The sequence below is a fragment of the Gadus chalcogrammus genome, chromosome 17 (genome assembly GCF_026213295.1).
Source record: "Gadus chalcogrammus isolate NIFS_2021 chromosome 17, NIFS_Gcha_1.0, whole genome shotgun sequence".
Classification (NCBI taxonomy): Eukaryota; Metazoa; Chordata; class Actinopteri; order Gadiformes; family Gadidae; genus Gadus; species Gadus chalcogrammus.
In genome coordinates this window covers 16,413,484-16,432,805 of record NC_079428.1, presented here as the reverse complement: position 1 = coordinate 16,432,805, position 19,322 = coordinate 16,413,484, and the positions used below count along the sequence as shown (strand labels likewise).

At 45.2% G+C, this 19,322-nt stretch overlaps 1 protein-coding gene across 1 annotated transcript in view; it reads left to right on the top strand.

The window, feature by feature from the left end:
• The first annotated feature begins 476 nt into the window (after positions 1-476).
• Positions 477-19,322, top strand: part of LOC130369699 (G-protein coupled receptor 39-like) — a 24,453-nt gene continuing 5,607 nt past the window's right edge. The window contains exon 1 of the mRNA XM_056575194.1: positions 477-3,654. Within this exon, the coding sequence (XP_056431169.1) occupies positions 2,868-3,654 (787 nt within the window). The 5' untranslated portion in view covers positions 477-2,867. The remainder of the gene's footprint in view (positions 3,655-19,322) is intronic.

Here is a 19,322-nt window from a genome sequence, read left to right as displayed (position 1 = left end):
CCCCAACTACAGTCTCGTTGTGGAAATACCAGAGACGTCAAAGAGACGGTTATCCAAATAACAAAGAAGTGTACATCACTTGCTTTACAGTGTGTGTAATCACACACACACACACACACACACACACACACACACACACACACACATGTGGCGCTCACACGGTTGTAGCTCATTGTCTCATTGGCGGGCCAAATTCTCTGGCCGGGCAAGGCAGAGAAAGGGGAGGTAACCTGGCCCCTTATGACGACATATGGGGCCACATTCCAAATCAGCGCGCCTGAGCTTCCGTTTTTTCAAAGGCGAGCAGGATACCTAGTGCTTGTTTTACACCGAACACAAGTTTTAGCCACTGGGGGACGATAGGCAGGCTAGGGGAACTCATATTAATGTTAGAAAACCTAAAAAAGTGAGGTTTTTATGCCATGGGACCTTTAAAACAGCTAAGGATGCGCTTGACTCGTTTTAAGTAATTGACTGAAATATTGAATATTTCATTATTATTGAATTATTCTCAGTGATTTCACTTAGTCATTGTGGAAATGGTTGTTAATATTCTCATTCATTTTTTGTGTTCATTTATATTTTACTTTGGAGGAATACTCAAAGGTACCGCTTCGTTTGGCATTTGGCCCTTTCATATATGTCTTTTTGTAGTTTTAATCACTTAAACAGACTATATGCCATTGTTTTAGAAGTTAAGGGTTGACTGCAGTAGGCGTTAGAATAGAGACACTTTCATTGTATATCCGATCAAGCTCTGGATCTTCAACAGAATACGGTGAAAAAAACTCAGATAGCAGCAGACTGTAGAATGGCGGGGCTAAATCTGGGGTCACTTCATTGTGTATAAAGTCATAACTTTCACTTTGACAAATTAGTTATTTAATTAGAGGTCTTAAGAAAAGCCTCCTATCTGATCCTCGTAACTGTCCCCCGTATTGACACCTATTTATTGTAAAATCCCATTTCCCATCTCCTTTATTTGTGTAAGCATGGAGAACAGCCTTTAAGAAGCCGATAAACAAATCTGTGTGACAAGGCCGTGGTCACATATTGATCTTGGCTGATGCTTGTCGAGGGTGAAGCCTGCTAATACAGGCTCTGCCTCGTGACTAACAGAGACCCATTCAACAGTTTCCTTTTCAAAACTTTTTCATATTCCGAACTACACAAACACATCATCTCTGTGTCTGTGGTCCGTTCGGCTCGTGGTGCCAGATGATCCGTGTTTGCTCTGAGGTTGTTGAGATAACTCCCTACGCTTTTGTAAACCAAAAGAAATATGCTTTTGGTCAACTACGCACAAAGCCAAGGAGAACCTCGAGCAGGGTTCAGCATCAGAAGGGTGGAGGGCCTTGGCAATCTCCATCTGCTGCCTAAGAGGAACGTGCCTTCTGTTGAGACCGAGCGGTGCATAAATCAACAGCTTTATCGGGCTGTTTGTAAGCGGGAGGAATTAGGCCAGTGTGCCTGACAGTGGGATCTGAAAGGGATTCAGTGGCGGTGCAGTTGAAGAGGCTCCAGTAATTATGTGACACAATCAGGGCTGATTTCCCTGTCTTCCCCCTCCCTGAGTGTGTGCACCTGGCCCGCGATGTGGGGTCATGCGGATTATAATGGTTTAATTGGCAGTGTGGGACCATTTTTAGTCGCCGCACTCGGTGGCTTTTATCTGAAAGATGAACGAATGCAAAAGTAAAATAAAAGTGCGAACAAAAATGGTAAATGGATAGTCTCTTCATCTTTGTTCCTTTTACATCGGTTACATATCACTCAGGTGGTAGAGTGGGGGTAAAAGGGCTGGATTTAGACCGCTGTCTCGATATGGATGGATATATATAGGAACATGTTTTTATTTAGCTGTGAAATGTCAGCAGTTTGATGGCAGAAATATCTAGTTTAATACGTTTATGATCGGATAAATGTCAGTCAACCTAAACACTTCAATCATGCATACTCTTATTCTCTGTGAAAAATGAGCTTAAGAAATAGGCCTCACTAGAATGTCTCTCAAACTGTGATCTAAACTGTGATGTAATTGGTTCCACTACGGTTAATAACAAGCTGTATTTTACCATAACAATTGATTAAAAAGAAAAGGGAGACTTATATAAACCAGGACCGCATCAAACAAAACGCTTCAATTCCTCATGTTAAGCTATGCTTCTGTGTACCTATCCATTCCTGTGGTTAGGTGTATCTACCAGTGTTGTTTAATACTGACCGTTTTGGAATTCCTTTCCTTATCTCTGAGTGTTCATTATATGTTCAGTGAAATGAGGCAAGAGTTTTTCCAGAGGAGGCGTGAGCCCACAGGGTGATAAGAGCCTAACGCCGGCCCTCGCCGTTACACCCCTCCTGTTCCTCTCCCTCTCTCGCTCTTCCTCTCTCTCTCCCTCACTCAAGTTTAATGTTTAACTGCCCTGCCCTCGTCCGGGAGGGAGGAAATCAGTGTACTGCTGTCTGGGAGTTTCAGCCGAGCACTGACGCCAAACGCATTTGAACCGGTGAAACGAGGGTCGGCGGGCGTGGAGTGGAGAACCAGGCCTCGCACAACGGACCTCAAGCTGAACCAACCGCTCACTTTTTCTTGGAAATAGCATACTTTAACCCCCCCCCCCCCACACACCCCCTCTCACTGAGGGAGGGGACTGATTGAACAGAAGTATTTATGGGAACTTCAGGATCTCCGGCTCACCAGAGACACAACCGCGAGGACCGGTGATCATTTTGGACAAATATCAAATGTATTTTTGATCCGGAGGTACCTGAGGATCCTGGCTCGCCCCGCCGGGCCCCTGATCGCTGACTGCCGCACCTCCAGAGCTGATAAGGAGTCCATAGTGTAGGAACAGCTCGGGGGCGCCATGAACATTGAGCCGGAGGTGGCCGAGGAGAAGAACTGGCGGGACCTAGAGGCCAGCTACTCCGTCAAAGTCTTCCTGACCATCCTCTACGTCCTCATCCTGGTGACGGGCATTGTGGGTAATGCAGTCACCATCCGGGTAACGCAGGTGCTCCTGCAGAACGGATACCTGCACAAGAACGTGACGGACCACATGGTGAGTCTGGCCTGCTCGGACCTGCTGGTGCTGATCATCGGCATGCCGGTGGAGCTGTACAGCGCCATCTGGTTCCCCTTCAGCTCCACGTCCGGGAACGTCAACTGCAAGATGTACAACTTCCTGTTCGAGGCCTGCAGCTACGCCACCATCCTGAACGTGGCCACCATGAGCTTCGAGCGCTACATGGCCATCTGCCACCCGTTCCGCTTCAAGAAGCTGGCCGGGAAGCACACCTCCACCCTGATCGCCTTCGCCTGGCTCACCTCGGTGTTGGTGGCGCTGCCCATGCTGTTCACCACGGGCACCCAGGGCCACATCCCCAGCGCCCGCAGCGTCCCCGACCAGAACGTCACCTTCTGCACCAACCTGCGGGAGCGCTGGGTCATGTACCAGGTCAGCATCTCCGGGGCCTTCGTGGTGTACATGGTGGTGCTGTCGGGCGTGGCCGTGATGTGCTGGGCCATGGTCCTGGTGCTGCGGGGGCCCATGGGGTCGGCGGCCGGAGGGGTCAACGGGTCGACGGAGGCCTCGCCCAAGCATGAGAGTTCAAGGGTCAAGACGGCCAGGAAGCAGACCATCATTTTTCTAGGTAGGACCTTCTTTTTTATTGCGTGTTATGAGTTGAATATCAATGTGAAGATGGGTTTTTGAGCGTGGGGCATGTCGGTTCTGGGCTGACTGTGTTTAAGTCAACTGTTGGTTCTTCAGGAATGTCCTCACGAATACCAATACTATCGTGAGTTAGAAAAAACTGTCCTGAAGAAGAATTTAAACAACGGTGACTCTTATTCATACCATGCGTCATGATGTTTACCGGGAATTTTGTGTGTTCACTAGCATGTGTGTGTGTGTGTGTGAGTGTGCATGTGTGTGCGTGCGTGCGTTTGGGCGCGCATGTATGTGCACAATGTGGTTGTATTGGCACCACTTTGGAGCTGTCAGGAAGTGTCTGAGAGCCTTGGCGTCTTGTGCACCGCAGAAGTCAAACATCGCTCTGTCAGTGTCACACACTTAGCAGAGTCCTTGGCTGTTGTGGCTATTAAGGAGATAAATTGATCTCACAGTCTTACCCCTATAACACTGACAACCCTTTGCTGAGCCAAAAGAAGATAGCGGTAAAGGTTGATTACGAGAAGTATTCGACCGGTGGTAAGGATTACAAAATAAGCTTAAAACCATCCTGAATTTGAACTGATATTTTATCAGTGACATTTAAATATATACCACAGCGATGCAATTTTTATATTTACCTTTCCAGTTCACTGGCTCCAACTAATCCTCACAGAATGTGCAGTAAGCAGCAGTTGTTATACAAAGACGCTGAACACAACCATCACCTGTGTCAGATTAAACCTTTGTGATTCCTCATAAAGTTGACAGGATGCTGTTGCCATGACTAATTCTGAACGGACCACGACAAGGATGCATCATCAGAGGTGGGCGTGAGGGGCCATCTGGTAGCCTTGTTGCTCTGTGATGATTAGGTGCTCATCGCGGTGATCTCTAACCACGTACAACGAGACGCCAACCTGGCGACACGCTCGTCACCCCGGCTTCAATAAGGCTTCTATTGACTGAGATCTCCATTAGCTATAACCACTGGATATACTTGATAATTTAATCAAAAATAATAATTTATCATTGTTATAATGTACATATGTTATGTATAATATGTTAATTACATTATCAAGGTAATATATGACACCATATAAATAAGGTGTCTTCAACCCTTAATATCAACCATGTTGAGACCAAAGTGAGTTTGTTGCAGTAGCTCTCTTTGAGTCTTAAGTTGGGTAATAGATGGAGGGAGGGCAGTATGAATCTGGAATAATCTTGAGAATGAACTTAAAACGTTGTGAACTTAAGTCTAAGGTCTACGTCCAATCCCTGTGTTTAAAACCACAAGCGATATCTTCATAAGAAGTAGCCTAGGCTACTCATTAAACACAAATATTGTTCATCGTCATCATCAATGATAAAGACGGCTGGCCTTCTACCCACTTCCTGTGATGTCATGTGGGAGGGTAAGCACTTACAGGAATATCTACGAGTTTATCTGCTATTGATAGCACCATTAATCATCGTAATGTCGGTTAAAGTTCTCCATGACTACACACGTATGGTGTATGATGCCGTCAGACAGTGAACTTCACAGAAACCTGGGACACAGTTTGGAACTCGTGACATTCGGAACAAATGAGCTGAACTTTCCCTGCTCTTCCAGGATCCCCTCGCTTTGGTTTAAAAAGTGCTGGGCACAGCGCCTTTGCTGATCTGATTCAATAACCAGCCAATTGTTCTCCTCCCTCCCCAGGTCTAATTATGTCTTAAGTTTCAGACAGCGCTGGAATCATTGATTTTGTATGCACCGCTGACCTTCGCGCCAGCACACCGCGCAGGCTAGTACTTAGGGGCCGGCCACACCGATGATGCATGGAGGAGCTTTTACCTGTTAGTGCAATTCATTACACACACTAATTACCACAGCTGAAAAACAATCATTCTCTCGTTCTAACCCAGTTCTTTATAAAGAGGATAAAGAGTGATGTTGTTGTTTACCATTACCATTTCTGATAGCCCCCTTTAACGCATAAAGTCTCATTGTTGGTAAGCAATTATTGATAAGTAGTTATTTATGTCTATGTTTCAGAGCAGAACAATAGTTATTCCACAATAAAGGAAGTGTGCATTGGGGCGATCTAATCCGCTCACCTGGTGCCACAGGTTCCCTGCTAGGATACCAATAAGGATTCTGGAATGTTCCGTCTGAGGTCGCCCAGGACAGTACCCTGGGTGCCATGGAGCCCCAGTCCCCGGGAACCAGTCCTTCCGCCATTACTGGTGCCAGACACTCTCCTTCCCAACATTTCAAACTCTGATATTCATTGTAATCCTCTCAAATGTAATTTCTTTTGGTTCCATCTTATCAAGATGAAGCGTTCCCAGCGTGGCGATGCAGCACGTGTCCATCACGATGGAACAGCTCCGGGCTGGGAGCCAGTCCAAGGTTATGGGCTGAAAAAAAGGTAGAATCCACAAAGAGCTGACACCACAGAGCTGCCAGAGAAAGGTTAGGGCTGGGCCGGGATACGCAGGTGTGGAGGGCGGCGGGTTTGATTGAGAATCTTAATTACCAAGACGCTTTTCAGAGCCCTTGAAGGTCCCTTCCCATTACGTTTAAATCACATTATCAGCAAAAACAGAGATCTAAAAAGTCATAGCAGATGCCCATGAGGAGATTTTAGGCTATTTGCTTAACTGTCCTATCTTCTGTTCCTTTTATGCCCCAATAATAATAACCAGCAGAACCATCTGTCCAAAACCCTGTGCACAGCGCCAAGGAAGTTATTCCACATATCTCCTGCTGTGTTGAACCGAGTGCACAGTTTGGAGTGTTCTCCTCCATCACCGTAGGGATAGTACCTTTGCTGTTTCCTGTTTGCTGCTACAACACTTGACTACACCAGCAGACCAGATGGAGTTGATTAGCGATTGCCCAGAGCGCTCGCTAATCAACTCCACTCGGTCTGCTGGCCCTGCCGTCATTATCATATCTGCCATTGCTGCTTACAAATTCATAAGCGTTCAATATTGATGGAAAACCAGCAACCGCCAGCCGCTCACTGCTGGTAGATAGACTCCCTCATCTTCATATTGATATCGAACTGACCTGGAGAGATGGGATGGAGGGATGGAGGCATGGAGCTATGGAGAGATTGAGGATGGAATAGAGAAGATGGAGGGGTGGGGGAATGGAGGAAAAGATGGAGACAAGGAAGAGATGGAGGGATGGGAGATGGAGGGAAAGATGGAGGGAAAGATGGAGAGGAGAGATGGATGAGTGAAGAATGGAGAGAGGGAGGAGGGGAGGGACAGATTAATGGATGGGAATATGAAAGGGTTAATGAGGGTTCTCCGCTCAGCCCTGGAGGTTCCACAGTCTCAGCAGGGTTCCACTGAAGGAGCTCTCTCCTAATGGCAGTGATCTGGGGAACACACTGACCACGCTGCTGTCATCGTCGCACTTTACCTCGGAATTACTTTTAATTCTGGTCGGCCTGCTGCTGCTTAAAAGAGTAATTAAAGGAGGTGCACAAACTCGTTAAGATGCCCACACTTGAGTGTCCGTGACAGAAGGTTAATTGCTTTAGATACTCGTTTTGTTACCGCAGCAGGAACCATGTCTGAAACGAATAATAATTTTGTTTGCGTTGCCTACAGCTCTGTTGGTTAATGACCTCTTTTCTTTTTCCCCTCACGATCGATTGTGATGAACACCCAGAGGTGCTCGTCTGTGATTAAATGTTAAAGAATCAGCTTCTGATTCACTGCTACAAGAGAGAGAGAGAGAGAGAGAGAGAGAGAGAGAGAGAGAGAGAGAGAGAGAGAGAGAGAGAGAGAGAGTGAGAGAGGGGGCAAGAGTGAAAACGAAAGAGCAGACGGACCTACGGCCATACTGACAGAGAAACGGGTAGACGGGAAGACTGTCAGACAGAAAGGCTTGCAGGCAGACTTAACCCGGGGTTGTTTTGCAGTTAAAAACAGTAAAGCCTCTTTTCTCACAAGCCGAGCAGATTGATGCTGCAGCTCAGCGGCACGACGGCAGAGCTGAGGGCTCTCTCTCCCTCTCTCTCTCTCTCTCTCTCTCTCTCTCTCTCTCTCTCTCTCTCTCTCTCTCCTTTTCTCTCTCTCTCTCTCTCTCTCTCTCTCTCTCCCTCTCCCTCTCTCTCTCTCTCTCTCTCTCTCTCTCTCTCTCTTCTTTTCTCTCTCTCTCTGCCTCTCCCTCTCTCTCTCTCTCTCTCCTTTTCTCTCTCTCCTTTTCTCTCTCTCCCTCTCTCTCTCTCTCTCTCTCTCTCTGTCTCTCTCCCTCTCTCTCTCTCTCTCTCTCTCTCTCTCTCTCTCTCTCTCTCTCTCTCTCTCTCTCTCTCTCAGTAGGGGAGGGTGGGGGAGTGTTGGTGGATCATGCGGACACTAGTATAAAGCACCCAGACACTCTGCTCCGCGCGATGCATGAGCGTGGATAAAGGCTGGCAGACACACCGCTCCCTGGGTTGATTCATGACCCCCCCCACGCCGCCGCTCTACACCCCCTACCCCCCTCACGCACACACACACACACACACACACACACACACACACACACACACACACACACACACACACACACACACACACACACACACACACACACACACACACACACACACACACACACACACAGTGTACACTCACTCACCCTTTTACAAACTCACTCACTCAGAGTACACTTAAACACCCATGTACACAATACACAAACACTGTGTGTGTACATACATACAGACTCACACCCAGCTACCCACACACACACACACACACACACACACACACACACACACACACACACACACATACACACACGCGCACACACACTGACGTTACAGATAGACACATGCAGTCACAATATATAAACCTTCACAAAAAGGACAGCAACAGACACGCACACACACACACACAGACGCACACACACACACAGACTGTACACCTCAGCCACCTGGGCCTCAGGTGAAAGCCGGTTTAATGATGTCCTCCCCCCCCGCCCAGCGCCGGGGGCCTCGCATCTCCTCTGTGTGTAGGGTGACATGAAGGGCCCCCGCTGCCCCCTGCAGGGCCGGCCCAGCCTTCAGACCGCCTCAGGAGAACCTGGGCTTATTACCCCTCTGTGGGCCCGACTCTGAGCAATATCTCAGCACTGATATATGACGAGCCAGCGGCAATACCAACCGCCAATAACAATTTGATAATGCGCTGAGATGTAATTGAGAACAGATTGTCTACTTGTTGTGTTGTGTTGTGCTGGGGCTGCTGCTGGGGTCCACGGCTGCACAAGGTCTCCAGTCACGGTCGAGGGCTTTGTTGGACGCTTATTACCTCGATGAGAGTGATTATAAAGTTGGTTGTTCGGATTTGGAAGCTGGCTTAGCTCTGATGTCCGAATTGAAAGTATATTATAACCGGCTTTACTTCGGGACGTCGTCGGGTCGGCTTAGCTCAGGAGGTAGAGCAGTTGTCTTGTGACCGAAAGGTTGCTATTTCAATCCCCAGCTCCTCCTAGCTGAGTGTTGATGTGTCCCTGAGCAAGACACTTAACCCTAACTGCTCCTGACGAGCTGGTTGTCGGCTTGCATGGTTGGCTCTGCCGTCAATGTGTGCATTAACCGATGTAAGTCTCTTTGGATAAAAGCGTCTGCTAAATGCCCTAATTGGAATTACATTACTATCCCCCTTTTTTTTGTTGAACGTCCAATTTGGCGCCTCCAGAGACATTCATACCAATGGTTGGAGGGTGGGAGATTTTTACAGTTGGGTAATAACATACACTTTGTGAAGATTATGATCGACCAGTTAATAATATCACGTCAAAAATATACCCCCACGTTTGGATAAAAAAGGACTTTATACGTCTCTTTCACAAGTTTTAACTGTTTTCCCTTTACCACTTTATCTTCCCTCCATTCAAGCTAGAAGATATTGCTTTTCATGACATATTACTTTTCATGAGTCAACGATAATGATGTTTATTTATCATTGTACCTGGTCATTTAACACAGTAGCTCTAAAAACATGTCTTTGGACATCAATGGAACCAAAAAGGTTTCTCAGAACAACAGTGCCACTATAAAACCATAAAACATATTATCTCAAGATTGTCTCTTCCTAATCAAGTTATCCATAAGAACAACCCATAAACCCAGAGTGTGGCATGCACAATGCACTCTTTAGTTTGTTTTGGCCCTGGTCAGTCGTTTCACACTTACAATGGCCGAGATCAAGCGAGAGCAAAGTCTAATGCCGATAACGACTGAAACTTTGGTGAAGTTGCCGGAGTGACGTGGAGCCTAACGACATGATTCACAAAGCCAGTAGAAGAGAAATCAGCCAGCGTGTTTCTCTGTGTTGGGAACTGCGGCGCTGGCTGGGAGAGAGGAGGTGCTTCCTCTGTCTGAACACTTCACAGACCTTCAGTCAACAGTCAGTCTGTTTTATCTACAAAAAAAAGCAATTAAAAATTAAGCAGATGAAAGATGAAAGCAGCTCCAGCCTTTGTTGTACTGTTGCCATGTACACTTTTAATTGTAATTGTTATTATTATTTTTATACTAATTACTAAATGTAATCTCCTCAGTGGATTACGTTGCACTTTCAATATACCCTCCTGGTTTTCTGATGAAAGCCTCTGAACGATAAGCCATGAATCTCAATCTTATCGTTTTGGGGATAATTGACTTTGTGATAATTCCATAGACTGATATTCTTAAGAAGCACCTCATGGAACCGCCTCAGATTAACTGGGGGCACGTGTCATCAGAACCTCTGCACATCACTTCTATCCCTCTATGTGTTGCTTGGTATGATCCAGAGCAACTCAACAATTAGCTATGGCATGCCTTGCTCAAGAGTGTCTTCCCTTTCTAAAAAGCCAGTAGGAGCCTGGGAGTTGAAGGGACAGCCCTGTGATTGTCAGTCTTTCAGCTAGAAGATACAGCACCACCAGGGGTGATTCAAGGCCAAGGCAAATTCTAAAGACTTATGACAGACAAGCTCAAATCTGAGTCTCTCTCATTTCATATTTGTTTGTCTATAGAGTATCTGAATCATGTTGCTGGTAGCAGGGATCTGTAAGCATGTAATTGGTTATAAACGGGTAACACAAACTCAGTAGCACAAAAAAATCTGTGACGGATAAAAATCAACACCGTGTAGACTAGCCTCTTCAGAAATACACATTAAAATGCTCTTCTGAAAGTTTGTCCCTCTTGCGCTGATCAGCATGTCTTCGGGAGAATAGCTTCTTCACCAAACAGAAAACGTGGTGCGACTCCGCCCCTTTTAGCTTGGTTTACCAGGCTCTGTACCATCCCCAGCCAGAAGTTGGGCTATCACATAGGAGGACTGATGGATCCGAGATAATCTTTTGATTTACCCACCGACTCAATGCCTACAAAGCTAGGGGATAAGCCAATTGAACTGAGTAAGAGGCCCAGTCCCCTCTTTCAGAACTTGGCCCACATGATATGTTCTGTGGCAGACCGCTGCACTGGATACTGGCCACCTGCCTGAGGTACCAATTACAGACCCCAAGACCATTAATCATGTACCGAAGGTTAGAGATTAACATAAATATACAATGCCAACCATGACAGAATGGATACACAGATGACCAGCTGAATACAATGAGCTGCCATTCAATCAAGAATATTTATCATTTACAATTAGATCTTAAATCGACAGGCAAGGAGCAAATGTCAGGAAAGTGCTGTACAAACAAGATTAGTTTTTGGACAACAATTGTATTCCCAAATCTCTCGAAAAGGAGAAGACAGTTTTTTCCATAACTGCTATCCTCCCTCCTTCCCTCCCTCTCTCCCTCCCTCCCTCCCTCCCTCCCTCCCTCCCTCCCCCTCCATCCAGGACCCCGTTTTAATTGGCGCTGCGCGGTCTGAGTACACAACAAAAAACAAAGGTTACACAGAGAGGTGAACACAGATAGACGCTCTGAGAGGAGTCTGCCTGTTGTACTCCCGTCACGTCTCATAAGAGATGGCCATGACGTCGTGACGCTTTAACCAAGGACAAACAAAATGGCCGCCCCTTCCTTCCCCCTCGGCATCTTCCAACATTCATGTGATTGATGCAAAGCTGCTACTTAGTATTCCGTGAAAGGTCAGCTGGAGCTGTTGTCATTTGAGCGGCGATTTGTGGCCCAGTCAAGGAGCGGCTCCCTCTTCTTCACTTTTGGTAGAATTTATTGAAGGGGAGGCTGTTTAGGTAAAGTGTTATTTGTACACTGACACTCCGACCTTCAATTGTGGAGAGAGGGAGAGCAGGAGAGAAAGAAAGGGAAAAGGAGGAAGGAATGGGGAGGCCGAGGGGGAGTGATGGAGAGAGAGAGAGAGAGAGAGAGAGAGAGAGAGAGAGAGAGAGAGAGAGAGAGAGAGAGAGAGAGAGAGAGAGAGAAAGAGAGGGAGGCGGGGGGGAGTGATGGAGAAAGAGGGCGGGGGAGTTATAGAACAGAGCAATACAAAGGTGGTGCATAGAGAGAGAGAGACAGAGAGTTGTGGGAAGAGAAGGGGGGAGAGGGGAGAGACAGAGAGAGGTCGAGAGAGAGAACCTCTCAACTGAACTCATCACTCCCTCCAACTGTGAAGTCAAAACAGAACCATTTACAAGATAACCAACAGGAACCAATGTCTTTATAAGGGGCGTCTTCCTGATCCATGCCATCCTAAAAGATATTTCTTTGTGGTGACTTGTTAAAATTCACTCAAGTAAATCGATCATTCACGCTCTTCTTGAAATGATCCTCTGATTATGAATAATTGCTTCATCGTTCATTCACCATGAGAGGAGAGAGATTGTGTGTTTATGCTTGACTGGACAGAAAAGATCAATTTACTTCTAGTGACTAAAGCCCATCTCCTCTGTGGAAGTGAGACGGCATATCGGATATGCCGTTTTCTCTTTTGTATTTATGTTGATTTCCTAGGTGTTGTTTGGAATTGATATTTATCAGACGCATGATCTTCATGGTTTTCGGGTTTCAGGAAGTAATGTATGAGTTTAACATGCATGAAGCCAACTCGTCTGTTTACTCTCTTCTAAGTTGTCAGCATGCCAGAACATTATTTTCCTTTGTGTGCGTGTACGGATGCGTGTAAAAATTTACATTTTGTTAATTTTTTTATCTTGCATTGTCTTTCTTTTTTTGTGATACATTTTTTATTGTATTTTATGTTTCATACAATAAACAGTTACACATATACACAAGTAAGACAACATAACACATATAATACTCAACCATACTCCCCCCCCCCCCCCCCCAAGCCCACCCACCCCCAGGTCTTGCCTCCCACAAAGACAGATTCAATAATTTGAGAAGCTCAGCAAATTTGTTAAATAGGCCTAATACTAACATGTGAAATAAATAAAGAAACAAAACGAAAAGGAAAAGGATGGAAAAGCAGTGAGTAAGGCGTAGATACAGTAAGCCATGACTACCCTCCCAACATATTGGTAATAAAGGTGGACCATAAGTTAATATTTCTAGCTTGGGCGCCATGCATGCTGGCCACAGATCTCTCTAATTTAGCCAGATCTATGACTGTGTTCACCCAATGTTGGTAGGACAGGTTATGAGGAAGTTTCCATCTCTGTGCTACAAGCTTTTTAGCAGCAGTAAGGCCTACCAGAAACCAGCGTTGGTGCATCAGAGAAAGATCTAGACCCGTAAAATCACTCAGCAATAAGATAGTTGGGGAGCAGGGGATGGTACGCCCAAGTACTATAGACATCCTATTGGATACCATACTCCAAAAGTCCCTCACCCCAGGGCACTCCCAGACCATGTGAACAAAGGTACCTGTAGTACCTAAAGAGCCTAGCTGGCAGTTAGGAGATGGATTTAATTTCATCAAGAATAATTTATGAGGAGTGCAGTAAAGTCTGTGTATGAAATTGTAGTGAGTCATCTGATGGTTGGGATTACGCGAAGATAGGTCAAGCTTTGACCAGACTATGGACCAATTGATTGTAGAAGGTGCAATTGAGAGATCATGGCTCCAGCGACTATCCACTTGCAAAGGTTTTTCTGCATGTTTGGACATAAATGTGTATAGAGCAGAGACCAAGCCTTTGGTAGATGAATTACCACATATTTTATGAATTGGATGAGGCACCATGTTTCCACCCCTGGGGACTCCGTATGCCCGTAAGGCGCTGCGGAGTTGTAGGTAGAAGAAAAAAGAGGTGCCGGGTAAGTTGTAATGCGATTTCAAGTCCTGAAAAGATCTGAGCGCATTATCTGACATAATGTCGGAAAGGGTATTAATCCCTTTATCCCTCCACTGAGGGAAGGACATCGGGTGACCACCCAAGCAAAGGGCGAAATTATTAAATAAAGGAAGGTGAGGATGGAATTTAAAGTGAGTGCTAGAGTGTGATTCCACAGTTCTCCATATGGCAACAAGATGTGAGATTAAAGAGCCAAATTTGGATTTACATTGGATTTGCATTGTCTTTCTTTCGGCTTTCCAACCCATAGCGAGGCTACTGATCCATACAATGATTCACTCAATTAAAAGATTCATCATCATGTGCAGAGCTGACGTTGGTGATTGTTGGTGATTTGAGCTCACGTTGTTCACCAGTATCTAGACTAGAGGATCACCATGTTGGTGATTCTCTTCATCTCTTCCTATATTTAGTCCCTCATCAATACCTTTCTCTACATGGAAATAAGCATTCTTCCAACCATTTCATTTGTTAGTGTTGTGAAGTGAAGTACATGTGATTTGTATAGAGCCCTTAACTACAGGGCTATGACAGAACCAAGATCCAAAAATACTTCTTCATTGCCCAGTGACAAATTCATCTCCAGAGGTCCCTTTGGATAGTTTTCCTCCATTATAAAGTTATTAGTGGTTGAATATTATATGTTTAGGCTATAAACTACTGTGGCCATTCAAGACCTCGATGTACCAAATATGGATGGTTGCCATTGCTTGTTTAATCAATACAATTCCAGCCTGATGACCCGCCCCACTCTGCCTCTGGTTGGCTCAGCCTGATGACCCGCCCCGCTCTGCCTCTGGTTGGCTCAGCCTGATGACCCGCCCCTCTCTGCCTCTGGTTGGCTCAGCCTGATGACCCGCCCCTCTCTGCCTCTGGTTGGCTCAGCCTGATGACCCACCCCGCTCTGCCTCTGGTTGGCTCAGCCTGATGACCCGCCCCGCTCTGCCTCTGGTTGGCTCAGCCTGATGACCCGCCCCGCTCTGCCTCTGGTTGGCTCAGCCTGATGACCCGCCCCTCTCTGCCTCTGGTTGGCTCAGCCTGATGACCCGCCCCTCTCTGCCTCTGGTTGGCTCAGCCTGATGACCCGCCCCTCTCTGCCTCTGGTTGGCTCAGCCTGATGACCCGCCCCTCTCTGCCTCTGGTTGGCTCAGCCTGAACTTGCTGCTTCTCAGAAAGGGCTATATGCTGCACCCATGGACCTATTAAAGAAAGGACAGCGGATTAAAAAAATGACGCCCATTCATTCCTATGAAAAGTGCTCAATGGCGAAGGGCAACGTCAAGGAGGGATTTGCTTCTGCATCATGGGAGCCAGTCACGCCCTAGTGCATGACGTGTCGGAAGGTGCAGAGATATTCTCGTTGTCTAGCATTGTTAGCATTGTAGCATCATAAGCGAGAGGTCTGTCTACACATCCCTCGGCGACTTTAAGGGATTCAAAGTCAACACAGTGCCTCAAAACCATCAACGTCATTCATGTTAAGTAAAAGGAAAACCTTGGACACGAGAAGTTAACTGAGCCCTCTCGAATGCCGGGCCGAAACAACATTTGTTGTTTCACTACGACTTCATTCAGCGGATAAAACCCTTGAGGTGGTGTTTTGAAGAGAGAAAACTTACATTTTATTAAAACTTACATTAGTCCATGGTATAAAGATAATTGTGAGCTTTTGATTGATATCCAATCATTTTTAGCAGAGCCACATTCCTGTTCCCCACTTGTATTGGAGTGAACGGAGATATCTACTTCTGGGCCCCTTGAATCGAGGGACCCGTCCACAGCCCGCTTAAAGGGGTAGTTCGGAATTTTGGACATAGGGCCTGATTCCGAAGTGAGCATTGGTATTCTATATCACTGGAGACAGTTTAACACATTTCATTCAATCCTTCTAGTTACAGAGTTCGCTCGTGCTAGGCTAGCGCACGTCAACGGGCAATGCTAGCCTGCTATTAAAAACAGTCTTACCCACTCCACAGTACACCCGAGGTAAATCAATTATAACCCCAGACTATAGATTGAAATGTCTGTGTTGATAGAATAATGTTAGAAATAAAACTAACCTTGCATCGCATGAATCATCGAGGGACTACTTTCTCAGCAGAAGCGGAATTCTACTATGCGCTGGTTAGGTTTGTAACCGAATCACGACAGAAGAACGTAAACAGAGAAGCGTGGGACAGAAGCGCAATTGAACGACTAGGCAACATGATGGTTCAGTGTGCTTTTAGAAATTGTAGAAATAAACGGTACAGATGGGCACCACAAAGTTTCCACCAATTTCCAGTGCGAGATCCAGAAAGGACTCAACTGTGGCTTGTTGCTGCTGGCTTTGACATCAAAACACCGGCTCGTACATGTACGGTTCGTTGGATACAACAAATTCCTCATAATCGTCTTCAAAAGCAAATGCATCGCTAACTCCTCCAAACGTGGCCATATCTTGTTAATTTAATACGCTTGTAGAATTCCTTCGTTCACTGTACTCTGCGTTTGTAGCAATGACAGCGGCAGGTAACCTAGGTATCAGTCCGCCGCTGCCGTAGCCTACGTACAGGAATATAAACACTGCTGCTGAGACCCCGCAATTCCCTCAAAATGCAATGCAATGCAAGGTTGGTTTTATTTCTAACATTATTCTATAAACAGACATTTAGATTTATAGTCTGTCGTTATAATTTATTTACCTCGGGTGTACTGTGGAGTGGGTAAGACTGTTTTTAATAGCAGGCTAGCATTGCCCGTTGACGTGCGCTAGCCTAGCACGAGCGAACTCTGTAACTAGAAGGATTGAATGAAATGTGTTAAACTGTCTCCAGTGATATAGAATACCAATGCTCACTTCGGAATCAGGCCCTATGTCCAAAATTCCGAACTACCCCTTTAAACAGCTGCAATACCAGGCTTGGCCGCTGGGCACTGGTGGATTGCGGAAGTATGCACTGTTCCTGGGGGCCTGGCTGCACCCTAACCCTCAACCTAACCACCTAGTTGTGTTGCCTTGACATAATCAAAAAAAATAAATAAAGTAGTAAGGTTTGCTAAACCTAATCAAGTAGTTAGGTTTGCTAAACCTAACCCAGTAGTTTGGTTGCCTTTACCTAAACCAGTAGTTTGGTTGCCTTAACCTAACCCCAGTAGTTTGCTTTGCTAAACCTAACCAAGTAGATGGTTTACTAATCCTAACCCGGTAAATTGGTTGCCTAAACCAATCAGAGCCAGATTCATTCAAAATGTGCCATTATTAAAAGCCATTCTAGATAATAATGTCATTTTGAATATCTTACAATACATTATGACTACCAAAAATGTCATGACGGATACGACAATAAGGCTTTAGGGAAAATGTGATTTCAGATATCTACCATTAGAATTATGACTTAAAACAATGCAATTGCAGATATCCAGAAATGTATTGTGGATATCTGTTTCTTGTATGTGTTTCATGTATCTTTATTAGATAGATATAGATAGATAGATAAAATAAAATAGATTATTTTATAAGATTGATTATTCTTATCAAAGTTGAAGATGTCTTATATCTGTAATACAATTTCTACCTGTAAGAATGTTATTGTGAATATCTTTAACAACCATTTTATCTAGTGCAAATACAATTTCGACAAGGACAAATGCTATTCTCAATTACTGAAATGTTTTTACAGATAGCAGGGATGTTTAAGAACAGCTTGCCATATCATGTTTGGCAATTCAGTGTTAAATTGGCCTGTGATAGACTTTATGAAGACTCAATTTGGTTGTGTGTTGACAAAGGGTTGACGTCACGCACACCCTACACTAATCTTTAGTCTGTGGCTGCAGGTTGTCTACAAACATTGAAACGGTGAGGGATAGAACAACTAGGGTGAGAAAACGTGAGAGCAACAAAATGAAAGTTGAGAGGAGCGGAGGTGATTTGAGCTTTGTGGTTTGCGTTTGAATTCCATATCAACCTAAATATTTCCCTTTCAAGTTCCCATTCCTTTTTAAGTCTCCCTTCCCTTATGAAGTCTACTCTAGCCTCCTATGCATCGCCACACAGCTCCACTATACTGAGTGACTACATTCAGAGATTCTAATGAAGGCTTGAGATTTGTTGCTCACAATAATGGGGTTTAATGCTCCTCTAATAGTGGCTGCCCGTGGTCGGGAGACAGATTTATTTATGGATTTCTTTATTTATTTTGTCTCTATGTCTATAGAGTATCTGTTGGGGTATCCATGTTGACAATAACACAAAGGTACTACTTTATAGAACCACAATAGACCCACGGTATGGCGTATAAATGTCATTTAAAGTGTGTTGTGGGCGTACGCAGATCTGAACCCAGTCCCTCAGTCCGCCTGTACAGGATGAGATGTTTTCTAAGTGGCTCAGTGCTGATGCAGTTACAATTTTCCAGGTGAGCGCCTTGACTGTGATCAATAAGCAGCCATGACAGGTGGTACTAACCTAAACAAATTCTTTGCAGAGGAGAATCGCCCTTTCCCCCCATAATATATGGCGGACAACACTGTGCCTGAGTGGCTCGCACAGCCTCGCATTGTCTGGTACCCCCTAGCGTAGCCCCCTCCAGTCTAGCGTAGCCCCATTCTTGGTTGCCCTAGCATAGCCTGGGTTAGATTAGCACAGCCTGGGTTAGCTAAGCACAGCCTGGGTTAGTTTAGCACAGCCTCAATCAACCTGCATTCTCTGGAACAGATTAGCATAGCATTCTACAGTCTAGCATAGCATTAGTTATTTTAGCAAAGCCTGGGTAAATCTAGCATAGTTTGAGTTAGCCTTGAATATTTGTTTTTAGGATCATCATCTAACGTAAGGTAATATCTGATGTTTATTTGAATCAAAGGCAAGTGTAGTTTGAATAAAGATGGCAGGTCTTATTCGCTGACAAAAACAAAACCAAAAAAGGTTTTTGGAAACAATCTACTGTTCTCCCAACTCCTGTCGGACTATCTGCATATTTAAAGATAAATAATACAACTGATTACACTGCAGATAACGGTTCATTACACAGAAGCAATGAGTCCATTAAAATAGATTGCAATTAATCAATTAGAAAATTAAAGCCAGTTTAGCTCATTTAGCCTTCATCAATTATTTATAAAGAGTTAGAGAGGACACAATTTTTTCAGCAATTAGATGGTTCTGCCAAGGACTCGTTCAGCTTGTTCAACTATCTCATTCCTCTATTTTCTCTACTCTTTGTACTGTTCAACTCTCAACAGCCTCCGTCGTCTGTCTGTTTGAATTCTGTTCTTTCTCTCCCTATTCCCTCCTTCAGCTCATCTCTTTCTTTTAATCTGAGTCTAGACACTTGTTTTTAGCATCTTTGCACTCAGGCTTCACGCAGCTCCTCCAGCCCTGTATGAACACATCTTATCAGGCTTCTCATGGCCTCAGTCAGCAATGTCCACTTTGTGTCCATT